This window comes from Kazachstania africana, chromosome 8, assembly GCF_000304475.1.
Source record: "Kazachstania africana CBS 2517 chromosome 8, complete genome".
Classification (NCBI taxonomy): domain Eukaryota; kingdom Fungi; phylum Ascomycota; class Saccharomycetes; order Saccharomycetales; family Saccharomycetaceae; genus Kazachstania; species Kazachstania africana.
This window is the reverse complement of record NC_018947.1, coordinates 88,008-115,035: the sequence shown is the minus strand read 5'-3', so window position 1 is coordinate 115,035 and position 27,028 is coordinate 88,008. Positions and strand designations below refer to the sequence as shown.

Genomic DNA, 27,028 nt, shown 5'->3' with positions numbered 1-27,028 from the left:
ATAACTTCTGTATTTATTGAGTACATAAATAGTGTAATATATTCTTCCAATTTTTTTATTAATTGCGGGAATTTCATATAGTTCAAAGCGCAATGTCAACCGTACTTGCTATTTCCTGTATAATGCTTGATGGCTCGGATTCATCGTCATCTTGAGATTTTTGAACTGAATGTCTTGAAGAATCTGGATTAGAGCCAGACATTGACCGGAGAGTGACCCCGTGTAAATGACTCGTCGATAATTTTTCCTTTCTCATAGGATTCACTATTTCTTCTGTAAGAACGGGCGTACCATGTTCGTATTTGCCATCAGCTCCTTTCGTCACAATGCTTGCAGCACTATCTCTTCTCTTCTCACACTTCCTAGAACAGAGATTTGTCCACATCCTTCTTCTATACTGACCACGACAGCCATTAAAATCTACATCGTACACCCATTTTGTTTCAGTGTCTATATCCACATATTGTATAAATCTCTCCGCTACCCATTCTTTTGGTTTTAAATCTAAAATCCAGTTCGATCCCTCCGACCATTCCCAGTCAATAGGCGGTTCAACTTCATCCAATATCTTAACGCAATGTTTGGAAATATCAATTTCATTGATCCTTATACCGGAAAATAGACTATAGTCATCATTTGAAAAACCAATGGAGCGCCATTCTTTATATTTTTCTTTGTATTTTTGAATTTCAAAAATGGCGACCACCTTTTGCTCTCTTGCCTCAACAAACCTTAGGTTCTCCTTAATAGCGTGTTGAAATCGAGTGTTATAATCATTAAGTTTTTCTTCCAACCAGCTTGATTGCATTTTAGCAAGAACAGAGTGTCGTAGGGCGGGATGCATAACTGCCATAAATCCCCAACCTGCAATCAAAAATAATAACTTAATAGGTAATAGACCACATATAGTCTCGATAAGAGTGACATTAAGTAACGCAAAAGCTAACAATGTCACAAAAACTACACATGAAATCTGCTCATTCGTGAAGTATGCAAATTTTTCCAAGTTTGAGCATATGAAATCATACAGCATGACATATAGAAGCATATGATTTTGTAAATCGGTAACATTCAGAATAAATTCTTGACTAAATTGTGGCGTGGGCTCGGGAAGACATGGATTTCTTAGTGGAGCGCCCTGAGCTGGGTTCAAATTTCTGTCCAGTAGAGGACAATCATTAGGTTTATGAATATATATGTACTGTGGAACCATAATACCAAATAAGATGTAAAACAAAGGTGCTGTGGTAATTGTAATAATTGGTTTCAATACCAAAAAAGTGTACATTAGCAGTATCGAGAGGGTGTATGGAATATTTTCCCAGTCAAATATTTTAATTATTTCATTGATAAGAATAAATGGTATGCTCAATCTGGAGTTCATCATTATAAAATTTTTGCTAGTAATTGGTACAGATAAACTAGGCCTCGTCTTGCTATACGCCATTCGGGTAGCAAGCGTATCCTTTGCATTTTCTGTCGTTGGAGGAAGAGCCATTGCTATCACCTTTTCAATAAGCGTGTCGGTCATAGCCTGTTGCAATGAACCTACCTGTGAGGGAGGCCGGCCAGAATTATTAAGTTTGGCGGATGGGTTACTTACATTGTCACTTGACCTGGTATTCTGTCCACCCTTATTACCATCATAATTTGACTGAGATTCCCTGGAATATAGAGAGTCTTGACTGGGCTCATCTACCCTGAAAAAGTTGGTCACAGAGTCCATCCCCTTTTGAATATAGTACCACTAACTCGGCCGCTTATTGTTGTGCACTGCTAATGAGATATATCTATCTCATTCATCCAAAGTGATAGATCCATACCATACTCTATTTTTTTTTCAAAATTCAGTTTTGATGTGCGAGAATTGATCTAATAGCGTATATCTTAATAATTCGACGATCAGTGAAATTGTACAATCAGTAATGCTTCTTATACAGTTTATACAGTGCTCCGCCATGATTTATATAATGTTCAGTGGATCGTTTACAGCCTTTGTTTTTATTTTTAGAGTTTGTAACGGTGTCTGCTTTTCTTTTTAGAATATTATCCAGCAATTTTTTGTCATCGATGATTTTAAATTGCTTCGAGAAAGAGCCGAAGCAACTTGAAAGGCACTCTACTTCACCCTTAAGAACTACATTGGCCATTTGGGCTCTTAATTTAGACTTATCTTCAAAATCTATGGACTGCAATTCAGGGTCACTGAAGTCTCTGTTAGAATAGTCCTTCAGTCTGAAAGAAACAGCCTTCTGCCATACCTTATTACAACTTTCACTTATGGATCCACGTTCAACCAATTGAACGCATTTCTTCACCACTCTTCGTAAATGCATTGTAAGGGTAGTGTTGTCCATCGCCGCTATATTTGGTGTCTGTAGTAACGTTGACATCACAACAACGAGTACCACACAGTCTGTCTCAACAGTTCCATCGTAATAACAGTCATAAGAGTCTAATACAATATCTTCATTTTCTAAGATATCAGAAATGATCTCATCCTTCTTTAATGTCTCGATACACATGTCAAGTGTCTCCTTCGGTACAGAAAACGTCTCAAGCAAGGCCTGCTCAATATTCCCTAATAGTACTTCCCCAAAATCATAAGCAGATCCACTCCATTCAACGTAACCATATCTTCTCAAAATTTCTGCATTTGGATGGTTCCCATAAATATTGAAAACTTGCTCACCCTTTTTGATTGGTTTAATTGCATACATTTTCAAAAATTTATCATCATACATCAAATTGGCATTGCATTGATGGGTATCTGAATTCAGGGTGTCAGCTAGTGGAATCATTGACTTTATATAGCCAGTATTTTCTTCTTCGTCCTGATCATCATCTTCTTCATTCAAAGTTTGAGATTCTCCATTTTCCACATCGAACGAATATGCCATAATCACGCTTGCAGCGTAAACAAAGTCTTCCCACTCTACGTTACAAAGCACTTCAGGAAATTTACTCTCTTTAACAAGTGTCAGAACTTTATGGTACATATTTTTTGCACTCTTCTTTCCAATACGATCTAGGACTAAGGAAGGTCTCAAGTGCTCCAGCTCCTGTTCATTCCAGTACATCAAACCATTCATAGCATTGCTGGAAGGTAATACGTTGAAATATTTCCACCACTTACTTTTCTCTTTCTTACCTTTCCATTCATATAATAAGCATAAGATTAGTCCTTCCCAGGAACCAATGCTCTGTAATGTTTCCTCGAGATCTGAAAAATCAGAACTTAAGCTTGACGTCAGAACATTTAGTATCGAATCTCTTGGAATTTCGAATAGCACCTCCCCCTCTGCAATGTCCTTTACGGCAATGACACCTCTTCCTTCATTTGAAGTGTTGAAATGTGTAACCTCGATGTTTTGTGAAAGTTTCACATTTGCATCAGCAGTTAACCATGATACAAAGGCATCAGTATCAGCCTTGTAACCAGCCATATCTAAGATTTGTTCTTAAATGACTGTACTACGACTCATCCCATATATAGAGCTCATCGAAGACCTGGCAACAGAAAATTTCGAACTTTTTTATATAAAGAATTTTCTCGCGATTACAGTTAGACAATCATTTAAAAACGTTTATTTACATGAGATACATAATAATATTTAGCATCTGACATTAGGCAACTGAGAATTCATTTCTCCTCTTCTCTGTCCACCACTTCACCCTCGCTATGATTGGGTTGAACTACTAACTTGCTTTGTTCATTTACAATAACCCGTACAGTTTCTTTTGGTCTAATTTGCCCTTTTAATAGGAAAGTAGCCATTGGATTCAAAATTTCTTTGTGTATTAGTCTATTTAAAGGTCTTGCACCATAAAACTGGTCGTACCCATGCTCTGTTAGCCATGCCTCAGAGTCAGGAGTCAATTCCAACTTCATTCTCTTTTCATTAAGCCTTTCTTGGATTTCTGCAATTCTAATCTTAACAATAGATCTTAAAACTTCTTTAGATAGCCTGTTAAAGACTAAGATATCGTCTATACGATTGATAAATTCAGGTGGATAATGCCTTTTCATTTCTTCAATAACTTGGGTCTTAATCTCAGGGTCTATCTTGCCTGAATCACTATTCTCGTCATTTTTTGACAGGGTCTTGTCACTCAACAAAATATCTTGACCAATATTAGAAGTCATTACAATGATTGTATTACGGAAATCAACCTGGTGACCTAAAGAATCAGTTAATTTTCCTTCGTCGAGAACCTGTAAGAGAAGTTTAGAAACATCTGGATGTGCCTTCTCAAACTCATCGAATAGTACAACAGCGTATGGTTTTCTTCTAACAGCTTCTGTCAGTTGACCACCTGACTCACTCAAAACGTAACCCGGTGGTGCACCAATCAACCGAGATACTGTATGCTTTTCTTGAAACTCAGACATATCAAATCTAATGACATTAGATTCATTATCGAAGAGAAATTGGGCCAGAGCTTTTGTCAATTCTGTTTTACCCGTACCAGTAGGTCCTAGAAACATGAAACTAGCTATTGGCCTTTTCTCACTTGTTAAGCCAGCTCGTTGTAATCTAACTGCATCAGAAATTGCAGAGATAGCCTCGTCCTGCCCAACAACCCTTTTCTTGATAGAATCTTCCATATATAGTAAACGATCTTTGTCACCTTTCATTACAGTTTCTGTTGGAATACCAGTCATTCTAGCTAACACTTTTGAAATATCATCGGAAGTAACAGAATCATGTAACAAATTTTGAGATGTATCTGATTTATCCTTTTTATTACTGTCCTCAATTTGCTTTTCCAGCTGTGGAATTCTCGAATACCTTAATTCAGAGGCTCTTGTATAATCGCCGCCTCTTTGTGCCTTTTCCAGATCAATTTTAGCCTTTTCCAGATCTGCTTTATGACTTTTAATAGACTCGATTTCCAATTTTTCTTCGTCCCAGATCTTTGTTAAACGATTTAGTTCTTGCTTTTTACTATCAAGCTCCTTTTCTAATGCTTCTCTTCTCTCGATAGACAGAACATCTGTTTCCTTTTTCAATGACTCTAGTTCGATCTGGATTTTCATTACATGACGGTCCAATCTCTGAATAGCATCTGGCTTTGATTCATGTTGTAATCTCAAGACAGCACATGCTTCATCAACGAGATCAATGGCCTTGTCTGGCAAGAACCGGTCATTGATATATCTGTTAGACAAAACAGCCGCCGAGACTAGTGCTGCATCTGTGATCCTCACACCATGATGCACTTCATATCTCTCTTTCAGACCCCGAAGGATAGAAATAGTGTCTGGTACAGTTGGTTCATTTAATATAATTGGCTGAAATCTTCTTGCTAAGGCCGGGTCTTTTTCAATAATTTTATATTCATCTAAAGTAGTCGCTGAAATGCAGCGAAGCCCTTTAGCCAATCTTGGTTTCAAGATATTCGAAGCATCCATGGCACCTCCAGCACCGCCATTGCTTCCTAAACCGAGTAACATGTGTACTTCATCTATAAATATGATGACCTGATCATCAACATCATCTAGAACACCTTTCAGTCTCTCTTCGAACTCTCCTCTGTACTTGGCCCCGGCAATCAGTGAGCTAAGCTCTAAATTATATAGCGATTTGCCTTTCAAAGAATCTGGAACTTCTTCTCTCACAATCCTTTGAGCAAGTCCTTCAACAAGAGAGCTCTTACCGACACCAGCCCTCCCTATAATACAAGGATTGTTCTTAGTTCTCCGAGATAGAATTTGAATGGCCCTCGAAATTTCTTCATCCCTACCAACTATGGGATCAAGTTTACCCTGTTTAGCCAACTCAGTTAGATTGGTCGCATACTTGGAAAGACTTGGCTTGGCATTTGGATCCATCCTAATCTGAACATAGTTTCTACTGATTAAGGGCCTGACAATAGCAGGCCTTGATTGTAATACGTGGGCATTGGTTATATCTGGAACGGCCAGACCACTAAACCCTACATTATGAATGTTAGCGACTGGATTTGAGTTTGTACGTGGGGGTGCAGATAAAAGGCGTGAATATGAATATGCCCTTGATAGTATTTTATTGGATCTATATAAGCTACTCGAAGTTCTTCTTAGCATGAAAAATGTGTTCCTTAACAATGGGTATATGTGCCGAAACGTAATGTGATATCTTCTTGTTATGGCAAGTTCAAGTTCTTTTATCCATCCCGTCCATGTAATCTTTATATCTCTATCCATATATATGTATATATATATAGCAATCACAGGCGACGCTCGAAGGTATGGGTCTCTTACCGTGCCAAAGGTTAATGACATCTCAATAGAAGCTAAAAGAACGTCAAAGAACTTTGATGAAAAGACAGACAGTCCAAGCACTAACCTTTGACTATTCTGTAAGGAGACGTATATTTTAAAACTATTGAACGATACCTTGCCATTTTGCCTTTGTCATAAAACAAGAGAAGATTCAGTTTCTGCCGTGAAAAGACATCATATGATAAAACTTCCAAAGAATTGATTTGAATTTATCATAAAGTAACCTTGCAACTTAGAAAGAGGCTGCGTGGTAAAGAAAGCAAATAGAGCAGCATTTTTGACTTGAACACTTTTCATCTGCGACTAAATAAGAAAATGTAGATCTTATCGAAATCGAATTTTTAAAAAATAGTTCGAAGAAACGATGACAACAAGTATCATGGCAGCATAAAAGAAAGGTGTAGTATGCTTATCAAATTTTTATTAGCATGGAATATCAAATAAATACAAATTTATATGAAACACTGGAATATAAATTAAAAAATTACATGAAATGTAAGCAAAGAATGGGCAGAGTAGTATGTTTCTCCTGCTTATAGGAGGAAAAAAACATGATACTATTATCACTTAATATTACACACCACAACCATCACGACCGTAAAAGAGATTTCGCCTCCGTATCTCTTTAAGAAAGCATATCTAGTAACATTATAATAAAATATAACAATAAATGTTATACTTAGGCTAGATTTTTTTCTTTTGTATTTTTTCTTTGTTGATTACTACACCAAAAAAGTTGCAATCATTATGAAATTGGCCAATAGTCCATTTCTCAAGAAAGTATAAGATAACGTAACGTATTTTGTATAAGTATTCTAAATCTTATCCTTCACCTTCTCTTTGAATATTTTGATCATTAAGACTTTTCAAACGATTTTCTAGTTCCCATATTAAATTTTTCAAGTTTGATATTTCGAATCTAAGCATCTGATTTTCTCTGCATAATTCATCAAACTTTCCAGATTTGTTTTCCAAGAGTTTAATATACCTTTCCTTTCTCAGCCTGAAGGCCTTTTGTGCATTTCTATTTTGAACTGCTCTTTTCGAATCTCTTAAAGTTTTTACCTTTTTACGCGTCCTTTTGGACGTATCAGTATCCATGAATTCTTCATTTTCAGTAGTATCTTCAGCATCAATGACATCGTCTCTTTCATGCTCATGTCCCATCAACATCTTTTGATGGTACGGCTCCATGACATTCAGCATTCCCGGAGCGGGCGTACCCGAAGACTCCAAAATAGATTGTGGTTGGATTTGTTGCTGTTGATACGGGTAGAATGGTGCAGGTACTTGGGTCTGCTGCATAAAGTAAATGGGATCTTGGTTTGTGGAAGAAATGTTGGCATAGTTAGTATGGGACTGTTGTGCATTAGTGGTTTGTTGTATGGAAAGAGAGTTTTGAGGGAAGTATGACGGTAAAGTTGGTAAACCTTGTATTGTGTTTTGAGGATGATGCAATAGTGTGGGTTGCGCTCTACTTGGGGCAACAGTCTGGACTGGAGGAACAGTATTCAAAGTTTGCAGCTCCTGTAATGGTGGTGGAGGAGGTGCTGTTGGCTGTGACGGTACATTAGAATTTAAAATTGGAGGCGGTTTGTTGTTAGTTCCACCTGTACCAGTACCGATATTAACTTGCATGAAAGAGGGCAATTGACGGTTGTGCTGTAGTTTCGATTCATTCCTATAGTTTATGGAGGGTATTGTCGTATTTGAACTACCAACATATGCGATGGAAGATTGCACTGGTTGTCGAGCAGACATATTTTTCAACTGTACTTCCGAATTATTATTACTAGTATCTGAATACGTTCCGTAGAAATTTGATAACGAATTTGACAGCGTCAACATGCGCGATTGCTGCTGCTGCATTTGGGTGTTCACGATTGGTTGATCTATTGTTTTAGACAGTGCTATTGGTGAAGAAAATACTTTTTGATTATTATGAACATTACTGGGGAAATTTGGGGTGGATTTTGATCGCATACTCTTTTCCATTGAGCCAGCTGTTATTGCTTCAGTTACATTTGGTAAAGAATTTCTCTCATTTGAAGTACGACTAATAGAATCTGCTATGGTGTTGGAAGTATCAATTTTATCTTTTATTATTGGTTGGCTTGATATTCTGGGTAAAGTTGTTAAAGTATCTGAATTATTTGTGATACTTGAAATACTTATATTATTATCTCTTTTAATTTCATTTGAAACAACTACTTTTTTCTCTTCTTCTTCTTTTATCGTGATGCTGGTTTTATTCAAATTAGCATTAATATCATTCTCATTCATGAGTATATTTAATGTAAAGTTAGAAAGATAAAAAAAAGAGATAATTAAAAAAAAGGATGAATAGTATGAATCAATAGGGATTATAAAAAAAAATTTTGATCTTGAAGTGTGTCTTCAAAGAAGTTTAAAAAGAGATGACAAAGGAGCGATTAGATGATAATTAATATGACAATTCTTCTAAGATTGGGACGGAAGTTGAAATAGGAAGAATAAAATAAAAGAGATGATGAATAAGAATATTTCTTTGATTTTAAAATTTCTCTTCAGTTATTGCTTTCTTGGTTCTATTCGTTTTCTTTCTTATGGTAACTGTATATTCCTTTGCATAATAGGAAATATATTTATATTAAAGAGAATCAAAAGATAAAGAGATAATAATTGTAATCACTCTGATCGATGCTTTTGAGTAAATACGAAGTGTTTGCAACAAAAAAAAAAAATAGAGAGTACCTACCGTTCTTCTTTTGTTTTAGCCTTTATAATTTTTGTTTCAAACAAAACAAACCCAGAAACAAAATATTTCTCGATGGCCTTTAGCTTAAGTAATAACAGGATCTTTCTATTGATAATTGAAAGAATCTAAAAAGTGAAAAAAAATAAACACAAACAAAAGATAACAATAGTAGGAAAGTTACATAATTATAAAGTTTTTTTTTCCTTCGAATTTAAATAAGAATATTGATTAATTTATACATATATATATATATAATATAGCGAGAGATGGCAAATATATGTGATATGTGATATGTATAAAATTTATATAAGATTTAAAATTTTAATCATGTATGCCGAGATATTCTCACCATTCTTCTCAGTGGAATTGTGTGGTTTATTTACTATTCGTGTGGCTCCCAGTTAATATTTTTTTTTTTTCTTTCTGTTTCTCTCTCTTTGATTTCAAAATTCTGGTTGCGTGTGAGTGTGAATCCATTCAGAAAATGGAGTAGAGAGGAATGAAACCCAAGGAAATAGAATATTTTAACTGTAAATTTAATTACAGTAATAATTGTATGCCCACGGTTTTCTTCACCTAATCATGGGAGCTGCCCGAGTCACAGAGATATTGGCGGACAAAAAAGTTGCACACGTACATTCTTATTAAAGTTACCCAGAAAACGGAAACGAAAAAAAAACAACAACATACTAGTAGGTGTTTCCCGCTCCGGGAAGGGAAAAAACTGACAAATGTGGCCATCACCGTTTACTGTTCTGGATTGTTTTTGAGATATATTTGCGGGAGGGCATTCTGCGGCGCCGTGAGAGGAAGAATGGGATGACAAGGGCAATACCAGTAGGAATGAATTTCAAAAAAAAAGATTCTTCCTAAAATATCACAGGGGCGGAGACTGACCGGGAGAGACCAAGAAGTGGCTGCGGAAGAAAGAGAGGAAAGGGCGTGCGTATGCTTGTTTGTGCGTGCGTTTTGCGCCTGCCTGACAGTGGGTGTGCGAATGAACGCGGTAAGAGATGTTAAATGGATCACTTGGCGTTATTCTGAGCGCGCAAGATGATGTTAAGAAACCACGTCTGTTTTGCTTCTATTACCACTCAACTAAGAAAAATACATATGGAGAAAGTGCCAAATTGTGGTAGATGAGTCGGCGGCCTATGTGAAACTAGAGATCTAGGTCACCGTGGAAAACTTAAATGCAATAAGTATATCGGAGGATTTAAGTTTCTTATCTCCTGTTCTTGCCTGAATCACTACTAAGTAAATAATAACCTAACGTTTTTTTTTTTTTGTTTGTGTTACTTCAAAGTCAATTAATTGGGGGGAATGCAAGACGACAAATGATGATGCAGTCTGACGAAAACGACGGAAAAGAAAAAATCGTATCAATTTTTATTGTTCCCCTTTCCTTTTTTTGCTCGAGCAAAAAAGTTTTAGCTAGTAGTGAGGTCATTGTCCGTGCAGGCGCGTCTCCGCGACTCTGCGCTTTTCTCTGTGGAGGAAATCGACTTATAATTTCAATTTGGCGCTGAGTAATACGGCGAGACAGTCAACTAAGAAATAAGAAGACACACAAGTTCCTTATATTACCATGATTTCACAATTGACAATGTTCAATCATAGTATACAATACTGTCAAATAACTATTCTCCCATTTGTCTCTCTACTCACTTATCTTCGGTACAACGCGCTGAATGCGGCCCGAACTACGCAATGACATCGCATACTACGATTTTAGCGGAGACAAAAGCCGTATCCAGTCGCGAAACTAACTTTATTAACCTCGTAAACTTTAAGTTTATTAAGGTTGTGGAACCAAGCTGGAACATCAAAGACAACCCAAAATAGAATAATAATAAACAAATTTTAATCGAATAAAATTTAAATAAGAATTAAAATTTAATACTGGTGGGATAATCGTATACCTGCCAAGTAAAAATTTGATGCAGCAGGAGTCGAGAGAAAAAAAGTAAATGGTTTTCTGTTACATATTCTCCACATGCGCCACACGGAAGAACCTGTATCATAGTGCCATAAATCGTCGCACCACTATTAATTATTACCTGATAGTGGACGTCATTTCTTGAAATCGGCCTTCTACTAATGGTGCTCACACGACTCCAACTATAAGCCCTGATTTTAAAAAATGCTAGAATCCCGAACACAAGAAAATAAGTAGTTGAACAATCCACAGCTGGGTAAATCCATCAAGGTACATTACCATGTTAACCAATTCAGGTTTTATTCTGTCTTTTTCTTACGGTACCCTCATTAGGAAACTCTTGCTTACGATCTTACTGTATTGAAACAGGCATAAGAGGAAAACTTCTATACAAGAACCCAATCAAACTATAACCTTTTGAAACATGTCTGATGCCACATTGGGCCATGACGACCCTTAGTTACCTGGATTTTCTGATCGAACGCTCCTCTTTCCTTTTCTGAACCCTGACCTCGACAAGACAAGATCGATTTCTGCAATAGATCTTTGAACTCTAACTACTCTAACATAGTTTTCATGCGTTCTGCGGTCTGTTTCTCGCCCTCGTAACCATAAGATTCGCATTTTCTACCGTGCTGCCGCACCAACAAACATTCTGAAGAAATATTATCCCAAACTACTTGAATTCACTCCCTTACTCAATTTCTCTCGAGATATCAAAAATCTGCCAGCAAAAACAACCGTACCGTGCCTTCAACACTAAATGCATTTTTTTCTCATTCTCAAGCATTTTCCCTCGCAAATCCCTGAGGGCTAAATGTCGAACTTAAGCCTGTGTAACATATCCATGGCTCAGAAGTGAAAGCAAAGAAACAAAAAAAAAGAAAAATTGGGACAACGACAACCATCATCAGCCTATCTGTCGCGCCAAAAATCATCAGGCTTTGTGGTGCTCCCACCATATTAACATGCTGCTAAGTTTCATCGACACTCTCTTTCAATTTCTTGTCCATGATGAGCGAAATCGTTCATTTTCTTTCATCGCATCGTTAGCACAGGGCCCGACTCACGAGAATGTCTTGTACTTAGGTGCTCACGTTACATCACTTAAACAATTTTATATATCTCTGATATTTATAACGCCATGAAATACTATATCTTCCAAGTTCTTCGAGTATTCTACACCATGGAATTGTCGCGATGTTCTAGAGCAGGAAATTCATACAGCGCAAAGTAATCAACTTCTTTATTATTCAAAAGGGCCTTCGAGGCTACTGGCTCTTCTAATATTCTTTTGTAAATTGGTGCTTTTGTATCACTTGTCAAGAAAAAATCTTTGAAATTTTGTGTTATACCATAATTTGTAGGAATATTCAATTTTTTTGAAAATGCAAATTGTCTATCGTCTGAATCAAATCCAATAGTCTCTTTGATAATTGATACCCATTGATCCAGTCCAATCAATCTACAACAAAAACCAAATACTGACCGTGAATGTGCGTGTGTATTAGTTCTCGTCGAATCTGGTACACTCTCGCTACCATTTATCACTTCATCTGTGTCTCCAATTTCATGTCTTAATTCTTCTGGCGTCGTATTGAAAAAGTCATTGTTTGGTTGAGTATTGCTATGCCTATGGCCTGTCTTAGACTCTTTCACGTAATTGTTAAACTCATAATTAGTGACACCTCTTGATATTTGGAAGAATTGAACCATAATTAAGATTCCGACCCAGAGAGATTGAATGAGTGACCAGGTCATTACGAGCAAACTGAAACGATCAAATATTAAACCTGCACATAGTTCATCATCTCCCAAGATGCCACATGAAAATTTTTTCTTGTCTTCAAAATAATCTTCTAAGAAATCAAAATATTTCATTGTCAAACAAACAAAGATTAAGATACCAATCTCAACCGATATAATAAAGAAAATGAAAATTTTGTGATTCTTTAATCCAATGTCATTATATACCCATGGACAATAATGGTCAAATCTAGAGACTGTAGAATTGTAAAACGTGGAAAATTTAGATCTGAGAGGCTTTCTTATCCACGTTTCAATGCAGAAGTTTCTCGTATCAAATTTTCCAATGCTTAATAATTCTTGAATTACGTTTCTAATCTCTTCGTGATCATCATTGCTTGGTATTAATCCCGGATCTGATTTGATCAAATGAAGAAATGTGTAATATACTACCAGTAAATTCAATACGAGCACAAAATTTTGTAAAATGTTCTCCCAAAATACTTCCACGTTGAAAAAAATTCTCGTCAGATAAACAATTGTCAACCAAACAAGACTACTGAAAAAAATACCTGCCAAAAAAGGTGACTTTGATACCGTCACATTATATGTGGAATGATTATCCGTCACATATGAAGGCAGGATAAATTCTTTAATTGCTTTGTTACAGGCCAGTCCAATCAAGACCACGATTAACAACGCAAAAAGAGGATTCAAATGAGCAAATAACGAAAGAGTAAGACCCATAAAAACGAATGGAATTAAAAATGTAACCAATTTTGCATGAAATGAAGTCTTAAATATTTTTTTAGATGGATAACCATCCAAATTGTAACCGGAATGTGCTAAAGCGTCATTGAAAGAATATTGAGTATTCATCTCTTTGGCAATGGTAAAACAGTCCTTGCCATCATTAGTTTTCTGAAAGAAATCTGCCCCTTCTTTTATCAAGTATTTCAGTACATGTGGTTGGCCCTTAACCACACCCCAATGCAACGGCGTGAATCCAGTTTCATCAGTTAATTTATAGTTGGCACCAAATTTTAAAAGCATTGATACAGTCAATGAGTCTCCTTGATATGACGCCCACAATAGCGGTGTTCTGTCCTTCGAATCCCTTGTATCCACATCCATAGTGCCTTTGCTGACAACGAAAAATAGCACATATGCTACAAGCATAATATTTGAACTATTGACGGCTAAATGTAACAAATTAAAACCTTGATCATCTGTAATCGTAGGATCTGCCTTACCAGCGTTTAACAAACAATCCACAATATAAACGTACCCGTATCTAGCGGCCCAATGTAATGGGGTAGCACTTAAATTATTCGACTTAAAATTTGCATCTGCTCCCTTTGACAAAAGATATTTCACGACATTTAATCTATTATTGATCGAAGCCCAATGTAATCCAGTAATTCTGTCATCAGCATTAAAGTCGTTAGCGACATCTATAACTTGAGAGTCGATCATTTCTTTCACGGTCTTTATATTACCCGCTTGACATGCTGAATGGTATTGCTGTAGAACTGGGTCTACGTCTGTTTTATTTTCCTCTTCGAGATCTCGAGAGAGGACGGGCTTTAGTGAAGAATCGTCGTTGCCTTCATTACCTTCTTTAACCGACAAAACTTCAGAGTCCTCCTGATGAAGCAACCCTACTTGGTCTTCCTTGACAGACTCAATTTCTTCAACGCTGGGCATAAGTTTCGTTGACCGGTGGAACCCACAATATCTTGCTTCTCTCTGTATTAGGGCTATTGCTGCGATGGAAGCTATAATCCACACTTAATAAATTGGCTCATCTAAGTAAGCCTCAAAATATTCTGAATGAGTCACGTGATATAAAATCTCCAATCTCAGCCATGCTAATATATAGAGGCTAATACGGCGCTTCTTCTAATCCCGGGACATATGCCCCTAACAGCTACGAATAGTAGTTAGTGTCTTCTTTTGTCAATCCTTGTTATTCTGTATCATTGTGGGGGTCGATAGTTGTCGTCTACTAGGACGAATGAACTACCTTACAGTCCCGTATTCGAAAGTAACCCAGTTTCATGGAACACTACCTTATAGCCATAGTTGTGGCACCGTTTCTAACCAGTGCAGGGTCCTCTAGCACACCATTACATTGAAATAGTGATCAAGTGTAATATTGGTCCACGTGACCTTACGGCAACTTCTATATTACTTATCGATATAGAAAAAAGGTTAGGTACATTTTATATTGAACACTCCAACGTCGTCTAGAGGACGTAAACCAGCTACCAATATCAAAGTCGTGCCATAATAAGTCGCTCTCTACTGTTTTGATATGCCTGAGGAACAAGGCCTCAAAAATCAAATAGCAAACACTAGTAATCGTGATGATCTTAATGATCGAAGATTGCCGTTCGCTGATGCTGCGAGTATAATTCAATCACATCAGAAGGATGACCAGATCGTTAATCTGTTGATAGAAAAGTTAAATAATTTTTTGAAATTGGTAAAAGGTCAGCTTTTCATTAATTTATATCCAAGAGAGATTACTCTATTTGCCAAAATGCTCTACCTCTTTCTGACTACTATAAAAAAAACGAGAACACTGGGAGAAGAATATGCTGATATTTTCATAGTCAATAGGCCTGGTACTGGCCTAGCTAAAAGATATCAGAGATTACTATTTATTCTCTCATATTGTCTGTCACCTTACCTTTTTACTAAATTGATTAACCGATGGAACTCAAAAAATGATGAAACTGACGAAAATGGGATTTTATCCTCATTTGAGGACCTATTCAATGTTGTACTAGATATTCACTTAATGCTCTTTTATTTCAAAGGTGCATACTATGATATATTTAGAAGAATTTTTGGATTGAGATATGCGTTTGGTCATAAAATCACTGCAACTGAAAAAATCTTCAGAGATAAAAATTCAAGCACATATAAGGTATTGGGTTACATTTTATTATTGCAAAATTCCTCCAAATTGATCAACGTACTGAAAGATAAATTGGATTTCAGAAAGCTCTCCATCGATACCTCTCGTGGGGAAAAAGATATGAAGGCGATCTTCGGAGTGCCAAAACAAGTCAAAACCAATAAAATAGACCTTAACGACGATACATTGTTTACTTTCATACAAGGAGCTTCAAGAACTTGTATTCTGTGTCTATCAAAAATTGTTGATCCAAGCTGTGCTCCGTGCGGGCATCTATATTGTTGGGACTGTATTTTGAACTGGTGTAATGAGAAGCCCGAATGTCCCCTTTGTAGACAGAAATGCCATCCTCAACAAATCTTGCCAATCAAATGAAGCATACCACGTCTTTTGATTTTTTGACAACGACACGCGTATTTTGACGCTAGTTTTCAAAGTTTGGGCAAAGACATTTTGCAAGGATTTTGAAATTATAGAGAGCGCGTTTATTCTTATGAACTAACGACCAGTGCGTGTCTGATTTTTCCTGATCTGTTAATCGTGAGGGGACCGTACTTAAGATTACCGCTCATCATAGTTTTACTATACGACAAGGCCCACTTGCCTTTTCTAGGATTATCGTTGTTTCATTACCTTTCAAGAGTTTCTATTTGAGAAAGCTTATGACATTTACTATACAAATTATTGTTATATCGTAATCCGTAGCCGTTTCTGAAAATTATACATTTTACTATAATTAGGTATTAACACTCCATAAATTTATATAACCATCATCACCACCAGTAACTAACATATCAGTGCCGTTCAGATTAATCCATTTGACAACATTGACCTCATAAACAGTATGACACAAGTCATGCTTCGCAAGAATTTCCCAAGTCCCTTCTTCATCAGTTTCCTTGTATATGACTAGTTTACCATCTGCACCAGTACTGGCAATAAGTCCGTTTTCACTCCAGGACACACAGTAAACAGTCCTCTCATGCACCTTTGGCAAGATTGTTTGGCAGATCCATTCTTGTTGACCATATTCATCGTCATTATCATCAATATATTTCCAAACACGAACAGTGCCGTCATCACTTGAACTACATAAACGTGAAATTCCACCTTCTACTTCTTTTATCTCGAAATCTGAACACCAAACAGTACCTTTATGACCGCTTAGTATAGCGACACATTCCCAATCGTCGTCAAATTCCTTCCAAAGCCTGATTGTATCATCATACGAGGAAGAAGCTAGCACATTTACAAAGGGATTCCAAGCTACATGCTTAACATCTTGTGAATGCTCTTGTAGGACAGAAATGCATTCATATTCTTCTCCCATTTCATCAGTCTCCCAGATCCAAACGCTCTTGTCTCTCGAACAAGTTGCGAGCAACATACCGTCATGAGACCACGACACACCTTTGACTTCATTTTCATGCCCTTCAATAATCGCCAATAGTTCCATTTCGTCTTGATTGTACACATCATCCGCATCACTATCATTATAATCTACTACTGGTTCTTCTTTATTCCAAATGGATATTGTAGAATCAAAAGAGGCGGCCGCAAGAGTCCATGAAGAACAGTTAGGCCTCCATGCCACTGATCTAATGGTTTTCTTATGCACGGTTTCATCCAGTACATCATTTAATCTGATATTATCAACATCCCTGATATCTAATACTTTGATTTTATGATCTGCCGATGCAACAGCTAGTAAATTACAATCTATCAGATGTGCTTTCTTATAATCTACTGACCACGTCTTGGCATTCTGTAGCTTGAGCGATTTTGCTAATTGGATAGACATGACGCCGCACTACCTTCCTTTCACCAAATGAGCATGCTACTTAATGAGTCGAAGTTTTTCGATTAGGTTAGTTTTCCTTCCTATATACTGCGAATAATAAATTAATAAGCATGAAAAATGATGAAGCATAGGTGCAATGGCAAGTAAGGCGCAGTAACATGGTACTATAGTGTAACATGAGTTACTTACGACGCCCATTGCAATCCAAACTGTGATTCCTATATATTTCACTGAGAGGAAGACAAGGGTAGAGACAAAACTTGTAATATTTCGATCACATTCGGAAAGCAAATCTTTACGAGGCCATGGTTTAAGAATGAAAGATTGAATAGTAGAATAGTATACTTTCTTACTGTTTCCACATAATAAAGCACTGCCCAGTTTGAGAAGTGCTTACTGGAGAGAGCCTCCATTAGCGTTAGATATAACATTCAAGAAAAAAAAATACCAATATTTCCTATATGGTACGACATATGGATAACGTAAATATTTCTAATGTGGAAAAACATCAGGCCAAGAATACCGATACCAAGAACTCTAAACCATGTATCCAAAAAACAATATGCTACCTCAAGTACATGTGTAGAACTTCCGAGAGATGTGAAAGAATTACCAATTCCATCGGACTCAACTGTTTTTAGTATGATACAACCCACGGGAGAATTCCATTTGGGTAATTACTTGGGGGCCCTGCAGACGTGGAAGCAATTGAATGATTATAAGAAAGCAGACACTCGAGCAGTATTTGGTGTGGCAGATTTGCATGCATTAACGATTCCTAAACGCAATAACGTGGAAACGTTCAGAAATCTAAGAATTAACTCAATTGCTGGTCTATTGTCAATTGGCATCGATCCAAACAACTGCATAGTGAATTGGCAAAGCTCGGTTGGTGGCTTGCATTGTGAACTGTTCTGGATACTTTCATGTTTGATGCCAATGGGATACTTAAATAGGATGACACAGTGGAAAGCGAAGTCAAAAAGTGATGAACTGAACAGTTGTGAGTTGGGGCTATTCTCTTATCCAGTGCTTCAAGCAGCAGATATTCTTCTTTATAAAGCTACCCATGTTCCGGTAGGTGAAGATCAAAGACAACATCTCGAAATGTGCAGATTTATTGCTGAAAAATTCAATTCATTTTACAATTGTAATGCGTTACCATTACCAAAAACTTTACTGACGCCAACAAGAAAGATTTTCAGCTTGACTGATCCAACAAAGAAGATGTCAAAGAGTAGTGGCGACATTATGTCATTAATCTACATAAATGATGAGCCAAGTGTTATAAGAGAAAAGATAATGAAGGCGAAGACCGATTCCTTGTTTAATGAAAAATTCAAATTTGATCCTAACAGAAGACAAGGTGTTTCTAACTTGATCAACATTGTAAGTGGTTTACAGAGTCGTACAATCGAGGATGTTGAGAATGACATAGCGCAATTTACCAGTTTCAAAGAACTCAAAGTCTACGTGGCCGACATAGTCATTGATTCACTTACGGAACCAAAAAAATTATACAATCAATACTTAAAGGAGACCGAATATTTGCTAGAAATAATAACGAAAGGCAGTGAAAGAGCAAGAGAGATCAGTGAGGCAAACTTGAAAGAAATCAAGAAAATTGTTGGTTTGTAAATAACTTAGTTATTCGTGTAAATAATTGTTGATAAGCCATGTAGTTACTGTCAAAGCGTCCAGGATGAATATTTCTTCATGAACGGTATGCTCATTTATTTTGCATCGGACATCATGAAAAAACGCTGTGACTATCTTAAGGCTACTGCGAGACCACTGTTATCCTGGCAATAGTAATATGCCACTGCGTTGGCATATTACTAGTTTGCTATAGCCATTGCTTAAATTCAAACTCTTTCAGTTTAGCCATTTGGACCAATCAGCATCTTGGATTGGGTAACCCTAACACTTCTCTTTAGGGTTTCAGGGACCCGCAAATTTAGCCGCCGATATCGTTGATTTTTCGGCGGATGGGGAAAAGTTTAGTGTCAATACACCCTTTTTTTATTAAAAGTATAAAAGTGACAAGACGCTTTCTTTTGTTAGCTTTCGAAAAATTTAAGGTTTGCAAACTATATTGACAGACCATACATGCCATGAGACAATGCCAGCTATCAATCGAAGGCATGACCTGTGCGGTGTGTGTCAATTCTGTTACAAAGCAAATCAATAAACTCGATTACATTAATAATTGTAAAGTGTCGATAGTAACTAATGAAGCGATTATCGTTTATGATAGTGATGTGGAACAATCCGTAAATTTCAAAGAGATTGTAGAAGACTGTGGGTTTGGCTGTAGAGTGATCAGTGACACAGTGTTAGAGGATGAGTCGCGCTATGTCAAAGAGGCCAAACTGAAAATTATTAGAAGTGACTATTCAGGAGTACAAGAGAAGCTTGTCAGTTTGAATTCTCATCCTCTTATTAAAGAGGCATCACTAGTTGGTGTTGATATTCTTTCAATTCGGTTCAATCAGATGGAAATCGGGATACGGGATTTGATTGACCTTATCAAGTCTGAAACAGACCTCGATGCAATACTCGAGGTGACAGACCATATTGGAAGTGATGGTGGACAGTCTCAACTGAGAATCTTGTCTAAATACTATGAAACGCTTTTTTGGAAATCTACATGTCTGAAGGCATGCCTATGTGGCGTACTTACCATGACATTGTACATGGGCTTGCCTATGCTGATTCCATCAATGGTTTCAAAGGGAATTTTTCCATACATGGAGACAGAGCATTTGAAGGGGTTATATTATCGTGATATTATCGGCTTTATAGTCGCAACTTTTGTACAATTTAAAATAGGCAGCGTCTTTTACAAAGCTACGTGGAATTCGTTAAAAAGCGGGACAGGCACTATGGACACTTTGATATGTATATCAACAACTACAGCATATTGCTTTTCAGTCGTATCTATTATTTACAACATTAACTTGGCATCTACTTCTCAAGTACAAGGAAAACTTCCCATGGTTGTTTTTGACACATCGGTAATGTTGATCGCATTTATTTCATTGGGCAAATTAATGGAAAATAAGGCAAAATCACAAACTTCAAGTGCTCTAGCAAAACTGATTTCCCTAACGCCATCAACTTGCTTTTTGGTAGAGGCAAGAAATGCGGTAACTGAAATACCTGTTGAATATTTACAGATCAATGACATTGTGGATGTCAAACCTGGAATGAAAATCCCAACAGATGGTGTAATAACGAAAGGAGATACAGAAATAAATGAATCCCTCATAACTGGTGAATCGAATTTGGTTTATAGAAAGGAAGATGATTTTGTAATTGGTGGTACAATAAATGGGCCGGGACACATTCAATTTAAAGTAACTTCAATTGGACAGGATACAAAATTATCGAATATAATCAAAATAATGAAGATCGCACAGTTAGAGAAATCTGAAATTCAATGTTTTGCTGATAAATTAGCATCTATTTTTGTGCCAACTATAGTACTCTTATCCTTTGTCACTTTGTTAGGATGGCTAATAATTTTCCACTATAGAAAAGATGTCATGAACCCATTCTTTACGGCATTGCAGATATCTACCAGTGTCATTATCGTAGCGTGTCCTTGTGCCTTAGGTCTGGCAACCCCAACTGCAATAATGGTTGGTACAGGAATTGCCGCTGGAAATGGTGTATTGTTCAAAAACTCGAACGTTATTGAAAACTTCAATGCAAAGGATATCCATGGATTTATTTTTGACAAAACAGGTACATTGACAATGGGAAACATGAAGGTGGTAAATTTCATAAAATATACTAATGAGATTATTAACTTTGAGGAATCAGTTTTTTGGAAATTAATAAAAGCTACTGAATTATTAAGCGAGCACCCTGTAGCCAAAAGTATAGTCTCATATTGTGACAGTAAATTACGTGACACTGAGACTGATGCTACTGTGATTAGTAGTGAGATTGTCCTGGGACAGGGTATCAAATGTTCTTGTGAGCTTGATGGTCAGAAATATGAAATAAAACTTGGCTCAGGACATTTATTGTTTCCTGAAACAAGCGACATACCAAATGAAGACGGTTACGTTTTATCATTTATTACTATTAATGGTACATTATGTGGTAAATTTGAGATAACAGACGAAGTTAAAATTGATTCACTTCAGATAGTTAACTTTTTACAAAGGCGTGGATTCCAAGTATATATGATAACTGGTGATAACAAAGAATCTGCAACGAAAATTTCAAGAAAATTGAATATCGAAAGAAATAATTGTTACTATGATGTTTCACCGGATGGCAAATGCGAGATAATTAGAAATTTACAGGATACCAAGGGCAGAATTGTCTTTGTTGGTGATGGTATCAACGATTCACCTGCATTAGTCACTAGTGACATTGGCGTTGCAATTTCCACAGGAACAGAAATTGCTATGGAAGCTTCCGATATTGTTATTCTGAGTAATGACGAGATACATCAAGATACTCATGAATTAAAAAGATTGGTGTATGCTCTTGATATATGTGAGCACACGTATAGAAGAATTAAGCTCAACTTATTTTGGGCTTTATGCTACAATATGTTTATGATTCCACTTGCAATGGGAGTATTAGTTCCTTGGGGAATACAATTGCATCCAATGGTAGCTGGTTTAGCGATGGCTTGCAGTTCAGTGAGTGTTGTCCTAAGTTCTTTAAGATTGAAACAATGGCGACCACCAAGAATTGATGATTTAGAAGGCAATACTAGTTCAGACTATGAAGAGAATTTCAGCTGGAGCAAATGGTTTGACAGAAGAGACTATACGATTGTTTCACAAGATTTAGAATTACAAAGTAATGTCTAAGAATCAAGTGAGCACAAGGTTCATTTTTATAATTCTTAATATATATATTTTTTGATAATATTCACAAGCAGACCCAATATAATAATAATATTAATGATAATGGTAAACAGATTTATAACACTGCGGATATTCTCAATTTTTTTGTCTTTTTTGTCCTACTAGTCCCTGCTGCTGATGAGAGTAACGCATTTTGTGACCGTATAAGGTATGGGTGAACATGTGCATATGTATATTTACAATAATCTGCAAGTGCGACCGATCCCGTAACCAAGTAATTAACTATGATATGGATAGAACATAGAGATCAAGAATGTCGAGTAATCATACCACTGTGATAGAAAAATTAAAGAGAAGTAAATGGGAGGAAATTAATACAAAGTTTAATGAGAATGAAAGTTTAATAAATGAGTTGGCTCAAGCGTTTCCAGAAGTTAAGGAGGATACAATCAAAGCGATTATGGTAGCATCTAAATTTGATATAAGTGAAACAATGAATGCACTACTATATTTGGAAAGTAAAGAGAACTTTATCAGGTCAATAATACCAGACCTGGACAATAAAGTTTTGTTATCGCCCGAGTTTAGTGCTACAGATGGTGCAAACAGTTTTTTCAAGATAGGAAAAATATTCGTTTCGCAGTTGTTTTCAGGTGCTAGTAATTCTGGTGATGTACCTGCTACATCGGCAACAACAGCTGTTGTCATCGAAGAGCCACTCGCTGCCACTGGTTTGCCATTTTCGGAATCGCCGGTCACGTGTGGCGAAAAGTTGACTACACTCCCCGAAGAACCCCTTGCAGAAGAAGAGGCCTTAGAATTAAAAAAAAAAAAAAAAACTTAACACAAATAGAGTAGTCCCATCACCTATATACACTGTATATTCATTTACAGAGTAGAATAAAAATAAATGTGCGTGTGCAGCGGAACAATCCTCGCGTCACGATAGCTTTCCGCACGGTGGCGCAACACCCATAGCGTTTGCGCAAAAGAAAGCAGAAAAGAAACTGCAGCTGCTGCCTCCTCCCTTTCTCGACCAATCGGGAGGGCCGGCCTGCTTGATTAGGCTATTGTGTCACCGTAACGAGATTTCGGGTATTATTGTCTTCAATTCCGGTTGCATTCACCGGAGAAGCGAGATATGCAGTGATGGCCCTGCCGATGGCTGCCATTGGCCACTCGCCCTATGATTAACGCCGAGACATACCCGTGCATCGTCCAGTGGCCACCAGTTTGTCGTTTCTTTTTGGCTGACAGATTCAGAAAACCTTTAAATCATTAGCAAACAAAATGCAATTATAACGTATTGGGTTTGGGATGGAAAGTTTATTCACATCATAGCGAAACAAGGTTTAGTCACACTTGAACAAAGGATATGGGTATTTTCTTTTCAGTAGCATCCAATAGATAGCAAATAAAGTACATATATATATATATATATATATGTACTAATAGTACTATCTACCATTCACTCTTTGCCCATATTTTTTTTTTGTTTTGGTGTGTTCTACTTCCCCATCGCAATATTATATACAATTCATTTGCTAGAACATATAACAAAAATAATGGCAATTTCAAATTATATCACTAATTACTCTCTCATTGCATTGCAGTCCATTTTTGCTATCTCATATACATATGCATTCCCCATCATACAGAGAATTTGTCGCTCTTTGATAATTTTGATTCTTCTACCCATCTTAATGGTCGATCTACTCGACTTTTTGCTATACTGTTTAAGAATTAGTAACCATAGTGTAAGACTGTTGATTTTTAATTTAAAATCAAAGCAACACAGACAGAAGAGAAGTCAAAAAACTATAGCGTTGACTAATCTAATTAGAATAAATTACAAGACAAATAAAAAGATATAATAATATAATTTTTTTTATTTTGGTAAGTAACTTTACTAAATAGCTAATGCATGCATACAAACTTTCTTTCATACCCTTTCCTTTTCACCTCTCTCTGTCAAAAACAAGGTATAATGCATACAAAGCGCCGGGGAGCCACGCAAGTATCCACAAGATTATATCGATCAGTAACTCGATACCGACACCGCATGTGATGAAAACTGATACAGGAGGTAAAAATATTGCTACATATTGTAACTAGTTAGTAAAACTTATCTAGTGAGAAAATTTATACTATAATCTCTACTTACCCAAAAGTATATTGATGATCTTTTCCACTGCCATGATTATTTGCTTTATTATTGTAACGATTTGTTTGTTGCCACTACAGTCATCTCTTCATAATTTGGGCAATCATCTCACTATTTATATATTTTTAGCGATGTGTGCGTATGGCTCTGACACCTCTCCCTTAGAAACCAAGCTTTTTTTTTTCTTGCAATTGAATGGTGACGGATGACCCGCAATGCCTATTTTAAGCAAATGAATGGGATGATCAATGAATGAATATATGTAATTAAAATGGATTCGTTACATATCTATATACGACGCAAGGCGCGTTCAGCGCTATGGAGGGGGGAATACTTAAATTTGGGCGGACTTACTAGAATTCCGTATTTTTATGCATTATGGGTATGATTGTTATTTGCGATATTATCCGGTTTCCAATCGAGTCCAACTCTTTGGTATACCTGTAGTTGACATTGTGTCCAAATTAACAACTTCTCGTCTTTCGTTAGTGTAACCTTCCCGTGCTTGAAACTTTCTGATGCTTCTTCTACTTCTAGTTCATCTTTAGAGGGCTTCTTCTTTGATTGGAAGTTTTTCAATAGTGTCTTTTTCAGTAGACTAGTCTTAGGATTAGGAATCATCTTTGGTGGTGGCATCTCTGGCTTTACTATCCCCTTCTGCGAATTTTCAGCTTTCCATTTCTTGTATTCACTACACCGTATCTTAAAATCGTATCGACATTGAGCCTCCACTGCAAGATTTAGTAGATAATTTTCGATTATATTTCTCCACTCTGGTTTACTCAACGTCATTATATTCTCTACATGTCCACCATTCAACATGCAATGTCTTCTTCTTGCATTAGTAACGATGTATCTTGCACTACTTAGTTTAAATTCCATATCTAAATTGGCCTCCGTATAAAGCTCGGATCCCACCAATGTAGACACAATAACTTCATCAGGGCAGCACAACGGAAGTAGTTGAAATCTGAAATATAATGATGCATTTGGTGTTAAAACAACCGGTAATGTGTTCCCCCATTCTGGTCTTAATTTCTCTATAATTAACAGAGACCGTATATCGTTAAGTTCCCAATATAATAATTCTCTTTTTGTAAAATTGGGGCGTCCATTGCTCAATAGAGGTGAACTTAACAGCGTTTCTGATGTATACATATCATTGAACGTTTTTGGAATTGCCTCTTCCAACGTCACTTCTGTGACTGGTTTGATCGTACCCACAATGGAAGTTGGAGCTGAGAATATACTCGTTTGATAGGAGGATGCAGATGATGACGTTGTTGTGGAATATAATGTATGGTTGTCATGAAATGATGATATTGGCGTCAGAGTGTTCGGGAGCAGCCTCTTCTTAATCTCTGAACGAGCACGATCAGTATATTCTACTGGTGCAGTGATAAAACTATTATTTGTGGTACCGTTGTAAGTAACAGTTTCTGTTATGCTCGGTAACATGGTGGACATGGTACCATTACTACTTTCCGAGCTGTTTACAGTATTATGAGAACGGCTCCTCTGTACCGTCACACCTGAAGAAGGTATTGAAACGAACATTTCCTTTCAGTTTCTCTGCTTTGATAATGTAGTAAGATTTTAGATATATAATTTCAAAGGTTTACTTTACTTACAGGATCTGACTAAAAGGAAAGTTACAAGAAACTTCTTACATATATATGTCGGATGAAATGTGACTCAATTCAAGATGGAAACTATGAAAGTAATATGTAGAAGGCCTGGGAAGATTTGGAAAAATAACACCATTTTTCTTGCACTCCTTCGAGAACTTTTCCTTCTGGGGCCTCGGACTTTCTTCGCATCTCGTTGTTTTCTAAAGCTGGGGAAAAATTTCCAACTGACTCCTAGTTATTGATAATCGAAGAAACGTCTGTAGAGAGCTGACGGGACAATCCATCGTGGGGTGCTCGAGGATTCGACTTTTTCCAGACAGAAGGAGAAGCTGCATGAAAGATGGGTTGTCCGCATGTCACGGCGTTGGTTCTTTGAAGGATGGAAAAGACTTCAATCAATTTTAGTTGCTCCTGCTGGATCTTCCTTTTCCGAACTCAACGACTCCCACTGCGTTGTTTCTCTCCTTTTAGGCTCGGCGCAACGTCTCCGTCCGGAATACTGTCCTCCGCGACGAGGGGGGGGGGGTCTGTACATCTCTTCTAATGCCACAGACAGGAGAAGCGGCGGTTGTACGACCGATGGAGATAGCTGAGATGTGGTAGATGCTCACTAACTCCTCCATTTCCAATGACATTCTTCGGGTATGTAAAAGGATTAATTCGAGGAAAATAGTCAAAAATTGAGCGTTCATTCTCCACTGGGAATTGTCTCATTCTTCCAAATCCTGAAGTCTTTGTTCCTTGTTTGAAGAATTCTTTCTTCCTGTGAGAAAAAGTCAAATTTCCCACTAGGAAATGTGTTTTCTTGACGGTAAATAGTTCGGAACAACATGAAACGAGGAATTTCTCCGGTTGAAATAGAAGAAAAGGCAAGCCATATGCTAGGTCGTGGGACCGCACGGGCTGAATTGAATATGTTCTAGACTTTACCGTTGCCCATCTTGAATAGAATCTGGATCATTGACAGCATGGGGCTAAAAA

General features: G+C 37.0%; 11 protein-coding genes across 11 annotated transcripts; 4 read left to right on the top strand and 7 right to left on the bottom strand.

Annotated features, from left to right (window-relative positions):
- Positions 1–82: 82 nt before the first annotated feature.
- Positions 83–1,726, bottom strand: PEX29 (Pex29p; the record flags this gene model as incomplete). Its single annotated transcript, XM_003958556.1, has 1 exon — positions 83–1,726. The coding sequence occupies one exon, from the start codon at positions 1,724–1,726 to the stop codon at positions 83–85; it is 1,644 nt and encodes a 547-aa protein (XP_003958605.1).
- A 193-nt stretch (positions 1,727–1,919) lies between these two features.
- Positions 1,920–3,446, bottom strand: RKM4 (ribosomal lysine N-methyltransferase; the record flags this gene model as incomplete). The annotated part of the gene is made up of 1 exon (XM_003958555.1): positions 1,920–3,446. One exon carries the CDS (start codon positions 3,444–3,446, stop codon positions 1,920–1,922), a length of 1,527 nt encoding a protein of 508 aa, XP_003958604.1.
- A 197-nt stretch (positions 3,447–3,643) lies between these two features.
- HSP78 (chaperone ATPase HSP78) lies at positions 3,644–6,268 on the bottom strand (the record flags this gene model as incomplete). The annotated part of the gene is made up of 1 exon (XM_003958554.1): positions 3,644–6,268. The coding sequence occupies one exon, from the start codon at positions 6,266–6,268 to the stop codon at positions 3,644–3,646; it is 2,625 nt and encodes an 874-aa protein (XP_003958603.1).
- An 822-nt stretch (positions 6,269–7,090) lies between these two features.
- On the bottom strand, positions 7,091–8,551 carry KAFR0H00580 (bZIP transcription factor; the record flags this gene model as incomplete). The annotated part of the gene is made up of 1 exon (XM_003958553.1): positions 7,091–8,551. The coding sequence occupies one exon, from the start codon at positions 8,549–8,551 to the stop codon at positions 7,091–7,093; it is 1,461 nt and encodes a 486-aa protein (XP_003958602.1).
- Positions 8,552–12,123: 3,572 nt separating this feature from the next.
- On the bottom strand, positions 12,124–14,397 carry AKR1 (palmitoyltransferase AKR1; the record flags this gene model as incomplete). The annotated part of the gene is made up of 1 exon (XM_003958552.1): positions 12,124–14,397. One exon carries the CDS (start codon positions 14,395–14,397, stop codon positions 12,124–12,126), a length of 2,274 nt encoding a protein of 757 aa, XP_003958601.1.
- A 610-nt stretch (positions 14,398–15,007) lies between these two features.
- PEX10 (ubiquitin-protein ligase peroxin 10) lies at positions 15,008–15,991 on the top strand (the record flags this gene model as incomplete). Its single annotated transcript, XM_003958551.1, has 1 exon — positions 15,008–15,991. One exon carries the CDS (start codon positions 15,008–15,010, stop codon positions 15,989–15,991), a length of 984 nt encoding a protein of 327 aa, XP_003958600.1.
- A 361-nt stretch (positions 15,992–16,352) lies between these two features.
- Positions 16,353–17,417, bottom strand: CIA1 (iron-sulfur cluster assembly protein CIA1; the record flags this gene model as incomplete). Its single annotated transcript, XM_003958550.1, has 1 exon — positions 16,353–17,417. One exon carries the CDS (start codon positions 17,415–17,417, stop codon positions 16,353–16,355), a length of 1,065 nt encoding a protein of 354 aa, XP_003958599.1.
- A 495-nt stretch (positions 17,418–17,912) lies between these two features.
- MSW1 (tryptophan--tRNA ligase MSW1) lies at positions 17,913–19,055 on the top strand (the record flags this gene model as incomplete). The annotated part of the gene is made up of 1 exon (XM_003958549.1): positions 17,913–19,055. The coding sequence occupies one exon, from the start codon at positions 17,913–17,915 to the stop codon at positions 19,053–19,055; it is 1,143 nt and encodes a 380-aa protein (XP_003958598.1).
- A 476-nt stretch (positions 19,056–19,531) lies between these two features.
- CCC2 (Cu(2+)-transporting P-type ATPase CCC2) lies at positions 19,532–22,255 on the top strand (the record flags this gene model as incomplete). The annotated part of the gene is made up of 1 exon (XM_003958548.1): positions 19,532–22,255. One exon carries the CDS (start codon positions 19,532–19,534, stop codon positions 22,253–22,255), a length of 2,724 nt encoding a protein of 907 aa, XP_003958597.1.
- Positions 22,256–22,565: 310 nt separating this feature from the next.
- Positions 22,566–23,096, top strand: KAFR0H00520 (CUE domain-containing protein; the record flags this gene model as incomplete). Its single annotated transcript, XM_003958547.1, has 1 exon — positions 22,566–23,096. The coding sequence occupies one exon, from the start codon at positions 22,566–22,568 to the stop codon at positions 23,094–23,096; it is 531 nt and encodes a 176-aa protein (XP_003958596.1).
- A 1,689-nt stretch (positions 23,097–24,785) lies between these two features.
- On the bottom strand, positions 24,786–25,973 carry KAFR0H00510 (uncharacterized protein; the record flags this gene model as incomplete). The annotated part of the gene is made up of 1 exon (XM_003958546.1): positions 24,786–25,973. The coding sequence occupies one exon, from the start codon at positions 25,971–25,973 to the stop codon at positions 24,786–24,788; it is 1,188 nt and encodes a 395-aa protein (XP_003958595.1).
- Positions 25,974–27,028: the final 1,055 nt, after the last annotated feature.